A 12,044-nucleotide genomic window follows, 5' to 3' on the forward strand; every position below is an offset into this window, starting at 1 on the left:
ATGATTAATAAATGTTGTGCTATTAACATATTTCAAAAAAGAATCTAGAGTACTTTACTTTCTTATTAACTCATGCGAAAATCTCACATGGTCATAAATAGGGATACATTTACTTTAATATATATAATATAATATTCATCTTTAAACACTTTTTTTCTAGTAAATGTAAATCTGTTAAAGAAAATATACTTTTTTTAATCCATTAAAATAAATGTATGCTTACGTAGATATTGATACATAAAGAATATTCATGAAGAAAACGTTAAGTATGTAAGTTGTACCGTTCAGAAGTGAACGAGAAAGAGAGCGGAAACTGATGCATATTGAAAGAAATCAACTCAGTTTAAACAATTTATTTCTCTCAGGTGATCAAAGACTATTAACTGAGAAAGATCTTTAAATAAAAAAGCTGTATCATAGAGATCTTCTTATACATGATGAGTTCAATTAAAATTATTTAAAGAAAAAATTGCACATAGCAAAGAAGAAAATTTATTTATTTATTTATCGCACGTATATCCGTGTTTTGTATTGGTTTCAAATTGAAGATATATTCAAATATATTGACATATCAAATTGACTTTGTGTTTATTTATCCAAAATAAATCCTATAGTAAGAGAAAAATAATTGTACATAATTATACATACTGAGAAAAAATTTTGTTAATTTAACTAAATTTTTTAACTCAATTAAATTTCTTCAGTTCAAGATCTTTTAAAATTTTGTTTTTAGAAAGTAAATATTAGTAGTTTAATAATGTGTGTGTGTGTGTGTGTGTGTGTGTGTGTGTGTGTGTGTGTGTGTGTGTGTGTGTGTTAGATGATTAAGATCCTTAAATAATTAACAAAAATAATTAAACAAAATTAAAGTATTATAAAATTGCGTTTATATAATTTACATAAAAAAGAAAAAAAAAAGTTTTTTTTTAAATAATTATTAGTAAAAATTAATTAAAAAAATAGATTATTTTAAAATACATAATCAAGCACATGTAAACGTAATCAATGCGCTTTGACTAGTTGTCAAATTTTTTATCTTAAAACTTCACAAAGTTAAATTATCTTTAATGTAATATAAAAATTATAAAACATATTTCTTTTACTTTTATAATTATTATTTTATAATAATTTATAATAATTTAGCTGTAATTCTTGCAATGTTTTAAGGTATATATAACATTAAGAAAACGGAGAAACTATTCTGTTAACAATTTAACGTGGTATAACTCTTCTATGATAAATTTTTTCTTTTAATCATCTTAATATGAAAATCATATTATCTTATACTGATATATATTTTCATTTTTATAAATAGAAAAATATTTATAAATGTGTTTTTAAGCTATTTTAAAAAGATTTATATTTAAATTTTTGTTCTATACTGTTTTTATGCACACTCTTATCATTAGTGCACAATTGTGATATTTTATGGTAAAAAATTATAATATTTGCTTATGTAAACGTCTTATCAATGTTAATGTTTTTAGAGCAGTGTACATTTCTACTTCTTTAAGTGAAACTCTTTAAATAAAGAATAGTAAGGTATAAACTTACAAGTCAACACAACTGAGTGAACATGGAAACAGACATAACGTAAGATTTTGTTAAGAATTTAAAATAATTTAAAATTATTTATTCGATCTTGACGAAACTTTATGAATTTAGTAGAACCTCTCTAATCAGAGGCTAATCATTAGTTGATCCATCAAGTTTCATCAAAATCCTGTGAGAAAGAAAACTGTATATTCTGTAACTTTCTCATTTTCTGTAATTCTTTCTCATTTTTTTATCTCTTTCTTTGTCTCTTTCTTTCTTTTAACAGACAAAACATAGCAGATTAATTAAAAATGACCTTTTTATATATTGTCTGTTTCTAAAATTTAGAAATTTAAATTTATTTTAACATTAAATTTCTTATATATTTATATTGTATTGTATTTAATGTATAATTGAATAGAACAAATTCTTAAAAATCTGATCTATATTTGATCTATCTTTCTTGACTTGATAATAACGTTAAAATGCTACTTAATCTAATTTGTGTTTAATTCCAGACATAGAAGAAACTGTATTAACTTTACGATTAATGGAATACCACATACCGGTACGTATTCTCAATATATAATGTGTAATTAAGGAAATTTCTTAATCATTACAAAGTAAAATAATTTAGATTAAAATAGCAAAAAAATTACAAAAATCGGCAGCAATTCGAGAAAAATAAAAGATTATAATATATATGTTACATTTAGAGCAATATGTGTCGATTTTACGCTTTGGAAAATTGTTTCCAGTATCAGGATGTATACCAAGTGACACGTCCCTGAACGTCTACATCCGCGATTATGCGAAACTTCGCGGAACAAAAGCAATGTGCCACGAGGGTGGCTGCGGAGCCTGCATTGTCGCTACGGAAATCAAGGGCGAGACAATGGCCGTGAATTCCTGTCTCGTACCGATATTGATCTGCGATGGGTATGCATGTATTAACAGAGATATTGCATGATCAAATTTTGTTTGTAAGAATATAATAAGAATATAATAAGAATTCGCCTTATTTCTAAATCTGTCTTTGATACAGACAAATTGATCTTCGATCTACGTTAGACTTTCTTGTGTGTATTCATATCTATTTTTTAATTTCTTTTAAGCATATCGAATTTATAATAATTAATGTTTTATATTTTATATTAAATAATAAAATTCAGTCACCGTTTGTTACGCGTCATGATAACACTAAGCTCTTTGTTTTTGTCTATCCGAAATTTTCATTTTTGCCATGAGTATTATCACAGATATTATTTGGACCGACGTCTGCTTCTTTTTTTGTTAAGCTTCTTTATGTGCCTAATTGATTGAAATCTTTTAGACATGCTTTGTTATCAAATTGCACTTGACCTAAATGCATAGGAATAATTCATAATATGAGATATTTACGACATTGTTAACATTATTTGCTGAAGTTGGCCCGGATTAGGGCCAAAACGTTCAACATTATTTACTAATTAAAGTAAATCGTTTGATCTCACGCACCAACAACTGCGTTGTACTCTTATTACCATTATTCGTTTGAAATTTATCACTATCGAGAGTTCTAACATTGGTATATTAAATAATAATATAGATGGGCTATTTACACGATCGAAAGCTTAGGTAACGGACGAGATGGTTATCATACGATTCAAGCTACGCTTGCTAATAAAAATGGCTCGCAATGCGGATATTGCTCTCCCGGCATGGTAATGAATTTATACAGGTATACATCCAGCAATAAAATTAATTAATTCGTAAAAAAGTATTGTAAGATTTCGACCGTATTCAATTTTCTTAAACAAATAAAAATTCTCTTGGATGTTATGATATAAAATTATGCAATATTGCTAACAACAATGGCAGTAGCAAAGATACAATCACTGATACAAAAGGTAAATGCATTTTAACGTATGTAATGTTAAAAAAAAATCTGTGTGTGTATGTGTGTGTGAGTGTGTGTGTCCCAAGAGAATTGTTAATGGCACTCTTGTGCCATTGACTGTATCATAAATTTGAACGTTACCATGCTCAATAGAATATACAAATCTGCATTAATATATTTGTTATTTATAATTCACAGTCTCATACATGACCAAAAATTGTCCATGCAGCAAATTGAAAATTCGTTCGGTGGCAATATTTGTCGATGTACTGGTTATCGTCCAATTTTGGATGCGTTTAAGGGATTTGCTAGCGATGCATCTCCATCAGCGATGAAAAGCATTCATGATATCGAGGTATTCATGTAAAAAATTCTTTTTTCTTGTAACAAATTAACTTTTATTTTAGAATGTTTTTTAAAACATTTTTTCGAGAAATAAAATTTTATTTTGTTATTACGTTCACTTTGTTATTATGTTTGTTTATTGTTAATTATTAATGTTGTCTGTATTATTTACATTTATAAAAATATTTTTCCTATATCATTTTTAAAATTAAACATACCAGATTTTATTTTTATTATTCCTGTAAGTATAATAAAATATTCTTTGCAGGAGTTTTACAAGATCCAAACTTGCCCGAAATACCAAACACAGTGTACAAATAGTTGCTCCGCTAAACAACTTGTCCGTGGAAACGAAATGTTGGACATAAAGTTGGTGGACGCGGAATTCTACAAAGTTTACTCAATCGAGGATCTATTCGCGATATTTCAACGAAAACCAGACGCTACGTATATTCTAAATGGCGGAAATACTGCGCATGGTAATTTGTTTATATTCAAACATGCTAGAATGATATTTACATAAACATAAATATTGAACGCCAAACTAAATACTAAAAATGCACATAATGTGTATTTACCTCTTATGTACACTAAAAAAAAAATGTTATCTATTTAATAAGAAATATAATATAATTTTCAACTACAGATATACTCAATACAATAATATATGCTATTGCAATATCAACATTGTACTTGCATTAATAGCAAATATTATTGTATTGAGTATTTTATGTAGTTGGCAGCCCGCAATTACATTATGTTATTGGCTATATTACTTTTTTTCTATGTACTAAAAATAAGCGTAGTAAGTGTTTATCCACCTGAATTCACTTATTAAAATTATTGCAAGTATCTAAATATTATTTTCAGTATACTTACATAAATTTTAATGCAGTATTTAACATACTGATATTATTTTGATTTTTGATAGCTCAAGTAAACGTTTTTTTATCGAAATAATTACTTACTTCAAAAGGCAAGACTCTAATATAATGAGAAACGCATTGGTACATTATAATAAAAAATTGAGATACGGATTTGGCTTTAATTATATTTTATCTTTTGATAATTAAATGCTTTGTTGAAATATAATTTTAATATTTCTCTCAAAAATTTATAGTATATTATAATAAATTTTTGTTGTATCAGTATTTATTAAGACATTAAAGTTAAAACTAAAAACAATTCAATAATTTCTGTAATATCAAATTCAACAATATTCACTTGATATATCGTAACTTTTATAACTAAATTAAAAAGATAAAGTCCATGCAATACATGCACAAATCTAATTTTGCAGGTGTTTATCGTTCGAGCAAGAAAGATCTCTACATTGATATAAACGACATCTCAGAATTACGTCGCGTCGAAAAAACCAATCAATACTTAGTCCTAGGCGGAAATACATCCCTTACAAAGGCGTTACAAACCTTTCAGAAATATTCAACCGAATCAGGATTTAAATATCTACGTCATTTGGCCCACCACGTAGACCTGATCGCACACATACCCGTGCGAAACATCGGCAGCATTGCCGGCAATCTGATGATCAAGCACGAGCACAACGAATTCCCATCCGATGTGTTTTTAATATTAGAGACGGCCGGTACTGAAGTGCATATTCTCGAAAAACCCGGCAACAAGCACAGCGTGAACCTATTGGAATTCTTGAAACTCGACATGTACCACAAAATCATCTACAGCGTTGTTTTACCACCGCTATCCGACGGGTACGAATACAGATCCTATAAGATCATGCCTAGGGCTCAGAACGCTCATGCTCATGTCAACGCCGGCTTCCTCTTCAAGCTCAGTCCTAAAGGAACGGTAATTACTTAGATTTGTCTATATCATTATGTGATATTGTGATGATTTCTGGAATATATATGTGCAATATTTTGCGACAAGGTGCTGAAGAGGCCTAACATCATCTACGGAGGCATCAACAAGAATTTCTTGCACGCGACGATCACAGAGCTAATGTTAATCGGTAAATCAATCCTAGACAATCAGGTGCTGAAGATTGCTTTGAAGATGTTGCACGATGAATTGCAGCCTGACCATGTATTGCCGGACTATTCGCCGGAATTTCGCAGAACTCTCGCCATAGGATTATTTTATAAATTTGTGTTGAGTCTCAAGCCAGAGAACGTTAATCCCAGACTTCGTAGCGGAGGTTCCTTGTTAGAACGAGGTCTCTCTTCAGGTACATAAAGTAATCACAGATTTTTCGAAATCCTTATTTTTTTTTATTCTTATACAAAAACAGAAGTTTTGCTGAAGTATCTGAAAATTCAACTAGATACAAGTATAAAGATAAAATTTTGTTATTGAAAATAATTATATATGACAAGCTAGTCCACTAAAATATAAAAAATATTATTTAAAAAATTCAATATGTATTATGTATTTAGTTTACTGATGTTCAAAAATTTTAAAACAGAAAAGAGTTTTAATTTATTGTTTAAATTATTGTCCAAAGTGTATATTAAATAATACGATTACTTTAGGTACGCAGGACTACGATACGGACAAGAACGAGTGGCCGGTGAATAAGCCCGTACCGAAGTTGGATGCAATTAAACAAACATCGGGCGAATCTCAATATTGCAATGATCTGCCTCCATATCCTAGGGAAGTGTTTTGCGCTTTCGTTCTCACTAAAATCGGTAACGGCAAGATTGACAGTATAGACGCGAGTAAGGCACTTTCTAGAAAGGGTGTAGTGGCATTCTTCAGCGCCAAGGACATACCCGGAAAGAATTTGTGCATTTCGGCCGCCAGCAAATTGCTGAATTTGACAAATGACGAATTGCTGTTCGCCGAGAATAATGTTCTCTACGCCGGACAGCCGGTCGGCGTGATCGTCGCGGAGACGTACAATTTAGCGAACGAGGCCGCGGAATTAGTGAAAATTAACTACAGCGAGATCCTGCGGAAAAAACCGGTGATAAATATTGAGGATGCGTTGGCCACTCAGGACGATACCAGATTTTTTGAAAGCGAGAACGTTCCCGCAAAAACGAGAGGTAAGAATCAATTCTAGATAATTGGAAATATAAAAAAATAATGCCATAAAAATTAAAAATTATTTGCCATCATTTTGCAGGACAAAATACTAAACAAGTGATAAAGGGCGTCTTTCAATGCGGCAGTCAGTATCACTACACCATGGAGACTCAGTCCTGCATATGCGTTCCCGTGGAGGATGGTATAGACGTCTATCCGTCGACGCAGTGGATGGATCTCATTCAAGTATCGATCGCAAATTGCCTCAATATTGAGAATAATAGGTGCCTTGCTATATTTGTTCAACAATAATCTCGTGACCGTCGCGAAGAAAGAATTATTGATCTAATAATGATTTATACGCTGAGAAAAAATGTTGTTAATTTGACTGAATTTTTCAACTAGATTAAATTTCTTCAATTAAAGTATTTATGTAATTAACTTAAATACATAAAATATTTGAATTTTAATTTAAGTATTTATATATTTGACTGAAATATACAAATAGTTGAAGTAAAGGAATTTAATCAAATTGAAAAATTTAATCAAATCAACAACTTTGTTTTCTTAGTGTACATACAAATTGCTATAAAATATGATTTGTTCAATTATCGAAAACACGTGCTTATATTTCAAACAAAAACGTTAAGATATAATAATAAGTTTATGAATTTTTATACTAAAAATTTTAATAATAATCTTGTGATTTAATAAAGTTAATAAAACAAATTATTCGATACAAAAGTTAGAAAGTAGGCATACTTTGATTTCAATTTCAAGAAATAAATAATAAAAAATTAGTGGTTTTGTTGAATTAAACATTTAAAAAATGCGTTTTGTTAAATTAAATTTGTGCAATAATAATATGAATTTAATTTTTATAGCGTTAATGTTTATGTGAGACGACTTGGTGGTGCATACGGAGCAAAAGTGAATCGTAATGTGCAAATTGCGTGTGCCTGCGCGCTGGTATGTTACAAACTGAATCGTCCTGTGCGATTTGTCATGACGATAGAGAGCAACATGCAATCGCAAGGCAAGCGGTATTCTACATATCAAGAATATGAAATTGGGGTAGACGACAATGGAGTTATTCAGTATCTTGACTCGAAACACTGGGGTAATAGCGGCTCCAATTTCAATGATCCCGAAGCTAAATTAACAGTTCCCATTATGCAAAAGTACGTATTAAGCATGTAGCAATACAACAAATAATATCAATAAAAATACGATATTTTTTATACTAATGTATAATACATCTTACAATAATGTGGATCTTCGTTTATTATTTTATTAGTTTTGCACGTTTCAAAATATAAAGAAATATTTTTTATCTATTTAGAATTACATTTTTGAAAAATTTCCCCCAAACATTATTGCAAGAATATATTATTAAGGCGAGATGTATCCTTTAATTAAAATTTTGCACAGATTTTAACACAGATAAAATATATTAAAATATTAATATTAGTTAAATTAAAATTAAGAATAGGTTAAAAATAGGATAAGACAAAAGTGTCCTATTATATAGTTCCTATTTTAATGACATACTTCTATGATATTAATTTTTAATTAATTTTTAATTAATTTGCTATCGGCTTTTATTATTAGAGGATGTTATACGACCGATAGCTGGACGTTCATCGGAGTCGAGGTGCTAACTGACATACCCTCAAACACGTATTGTCGGGCGCCAGGCGCTGCAGAAGCCATAGCCATGCTTGAGAACATAATGGAACACATAGCAAAAATAACGAAAAAAGATCCCGTACAGGTCAGATTGGCAAATATGAACGACGAGGATAAAGCCGTATTAGAACCTATGATAAAGGATTTATCGAAATCGGCCGATTATGAAATGCGAAAGCGGGCGGTTGAGACGTTCAACAATCAGAATCGTTGGAAGAAAAAGGGAATCGCTTTAGTGACGATGAAATATTTTCTCCATTTTTATGGACAGTTCTACGCCATGGTATCGGTCTGCGCACGCGACGGTACGGTTTGCGTAACGCACGGTGGAATAGAGTGCGGCCAGGGTATAAATACAAAAGTATGTCATACATCAAAGTTGTTTTAATATCATAAGTATTCTAATCTCGGATGAAGAGCATTTTTTAATAAATTAATAGATATAAGTAGAAATTATTTGAAAAAAATAATGATATATAATTTATAAAATCAGAATTAAATCAGAAGTTTGAAACTTGGTATTTTAAATTCCATTTTTGTTACTTTCTATTTCTAAAAACATGGTGAAATATCAGAGAGAGAGTTGTACTTACTAATTATTCTATTTATATTAAAAAATATATATTTAATATAATTTAAAAAATAAACGTCATTTTTTATGCCAAATTTGATTTTTTTAGAATTTAAATAATGTGATACTTAATAATGTAATTAAAAATTATCAAAAATGTTACATAAAATTTAATAAAAAATATGAAATAACTAAGCATTTATAATATTAAGTTATAGTTCAAAGATTTTTATCTATGTTTATAATATATAAATTAAACAATTTAAATATTTGCCTATATTTTTTTACTTATATAAAATATTTGTTTTAGGTCGCTCAAGTAGCTGCTTATACGTTGAAAATTGATCTAAAATTAATCTCTGTTAAACCAAGCAATAATATAATAACACCTAACAATATATTCACTGCAGGCAGTACTGCTAGTGACTGCTGTACATACGTAAGAGAGAACATTTTCTATATAATAATATAAAAATATTTGATTAAAACCAAAAATACAATGCCTGAATTATATTAAATTAATTGATGATATTTACTTGAACCATTGGAAAAAGCAGTTATAATTTTGATTGTTGTATTCTACAGGCAACTATCCAAGCTTGCAAAGAGATTCTGAAGAGACTCGAGCCAGTAAGGAAGAAAATGAATAACCCGAGTTGGAAGGATCTTGTTTTCACGGCGTATCAACAGGACGTTGATTTATGCGCGCGTCATATGTAAATATCATCATAAATCATACTTAATATATTACAAAAACCAGAATAAATGACTAGTATTTTAATTTTGTCCTGATGTTGTCCCGCGAAATATTCATTAAAAAAGAATAATTATTTTTTAATCAATATTTATAGTCGAATATGATTTCAAACCATCTTAAGTAAAAGATATCTTAAGATACTGTACATAAGATAGTCTTAAATAAAAAAATCGATTATAATTGCCTTTTTATTTCCAAAAATTATAAAACTTTTAAAAACAAGATTGTGAAATCCTTGACTTAGCTATTTTGTTCTCATTTTTTATAATTAATTTTGAACAATATTATTATCAATGCTTTTTTAATTTCATTAATTCATAAAATAGTGTTTCAAATATTTATTAAAAAATTACTTAATTTTTATTTCTTAAAATATTTTATGAAACGACAAATTTACGATAGTTTTATATTGTTATTCATTGAATAATATTTATTATACTCACATCGACAGGTATGCAACCACACTGGACGATACGATCAGACCTTACAGCGTTTACGGCGTTACCATCGCTGAAGTGGAGATCGATGTGTTGACTGGCCAGCACATTATTAGAAGAGTCGATTTGATGGAAGACGCTGGACAAAGTTTGAGTCCGGAAATTGATGTTGGTCAGGTGGAGGGAGCTTTCGTGATGGGAATAGGATTCTGGACTTCTGAGGATCTGATATACGATTCTAAAACAGGAATATTAACAAATGATAGAACATGGGTATGCCATTTTTATTAAATTAAAAAAAAAAAAATGTCTATATATCGCCGAGATATGCAATTGCATCGATTACCAAGATTATCCTAGACATGCATAATTTACCTAAATTAAGTATTTTTCCTGTAGAATTATAAACCGCCTGGAGCGAGAGATATTCCCGAGGATTTCCGCGTATCATTGCGTAAGAACATAATCAACCCGTTTGGTGTTCTTCGCTCAAAAGGTGAGATTGTAAGCTCTATGAATTCTTTTCTCAGAATCTTCATTTACAATCAAAAACAAAGTTTGCATATTTTGTACACGTCTGCGTACAATTAAGGCACTTTTAGAAGTCTTCTTCGCATGAATTTTTAAATACATAAAAATTTAATAGATTTATAAGATTTACTAATTTTATTAATTTACGATTTATTTAAAGAATAAATCCCAGAAGTTACAATAAATTAAATAAAAAAAATAATGTAGCATATAGACATATTAAAATTAAAAGCAATAAAGAATCAATTTCAAATAATCGTGAAAATTTCTTTGTAGCAACCGGCGAACCGTCACTTTGTATGAGTTGTGTAATTCCTATCGCAATACGCAACGCGTTAAACTCCGCTAGGGCGGAAGCAGGGAATACAGATGAGTGGTATCGATTAGGTAAGTTGTAACAAAGGTGTAAACTCATAAAATATATTCGTATCGTTAACAGTTCAACATAGAATACAAATCATTTAACTTCATCTTCATGAACTTTATCTATAATTAATCTCTTTTTGCTAACAATGTTTTGCTATTACAATTTAATGTAACACCTGAATTATAAAAATGATTTCTAATATCCCTATCTATTTTCTTTCTTTTTCCGCTCTTTTTATACAATTGACTGAAAAAAAGCAGCCATTAAAAATAAACAATTAGTAAACTTTATAATTTAATTTTTATAAATTTATTTGAAATTATATAAATTTCTAATACACAATTAATATTAATCATAAAAGTTGTCATTTAAAGATGAACATAAACATTCCGTTGCTGTAGTATGATAGTTAAAAAATATTAATATATAATTAGATGTGTGAATAACTTGAATTTCCTAAAATTTCTCTTGTAAATTAATGTATAAATGCAATTGTTTTCTATCAAATATTATAATATATTATAATATTATAATACATAAAATAATACTGTAATATATATTAACATTCAATTCTCAATTTTTGGCATTTTTGCAGATGGACCGTGTACTACTGAACGTATACTTCTAAACAGTCTAACTTCCAAGGATAATATGGTACTTTGAATGTGAAAATATAAATTGTTCGTGAATTTAAAGAACACGCTCACAATTGCTTAATAATATCAATCTGTAAAGTAACATAAAACAACATAAATATTTTTAATTAATTAATGTGTTGATTTAATTTATACCTAGAACTCTAAAAGGATAACTATCAAATGAAAAACTGACTACCACTTTATCATCAGGTTTCATTACGTTAATGTCTTTAATGGCTATTCTCCAATTACATAAACGGGTTATAAGTCAGCCTTATAAGGTGC

The 12,044-nt window shown here is 29.0% G+C and overlaps 1 protein-coding gene across 2 annotated transcripts; it reads left to right on the plus strand.

The window, feature by feature from the left end:
* The first annotated feature begins 1,388 nt into the window (after positions 1-1,388).
* Positions 1,389-11,888, plus strand: LOC105835087 (xanthine dehydrogenase). 2 transcript variants are annotated; one of them, XM_036290086.1, is made up of 18 exons: positions 1,389-1,593; positions 2,055-2,104; positions 2,295-2,475; positions 3,125-3,256; positions 3,614-3,770; positions 4,029-4,239; positions 5,061-5,587; positions 5,669-5,966; positions 6,271-6,789; positions 6,870-7,053; positions 7,654-7,950; positions 8,381-8,819; positions 9,340-9,468; positions 9,615-9,745; positions 10,238-10,496; positions 10,623-10,719; positions 11,031-11,141; positions 11,717-11,888. In XM_036290086.1, exons 1-18 carry the CDS (start codon positions 1,577-1,579, stop codon positions 11,782-11,784), a joined length of 3,807 nt encoding a protein of 1,268 aa, XP_036145979.1. In that variant the 5' UTR covers positions 1,389-1,576; the 3' UTR covers positions 11,785-11,888. The 2 variants fall into 2 exon arrangements, with proteins under 2 accessions (XP_036145979.1, XP_036145980.1); XM_036290087.1 differs by lacking the exons at positions 1,389-1,593; positions 2,055-2,104; positions 2,295-2,475; positions 3,125-3,256 and adding an exon at positions 3,294-3,425.
* The last annotated feature ends 156 nt before the right edge of the window (positions 11,889-12,044 follow it).

The sequence above is a fragment of the Monomorium pharaonis genome, chromosome 7, assembly GCF_013373865.1.
Source record: "Monomorium pharaonis isolate MP-MQ-018 chromosome 7, ASM1337386v2, whole genome shotgun sequence".
Taxonomy (NCBI): Eukaryota; Metazoa; Arthropoda; class Insecta; order Hymenoptera; family Formicidae; genus Monomorium; species Monomorium pharaonis.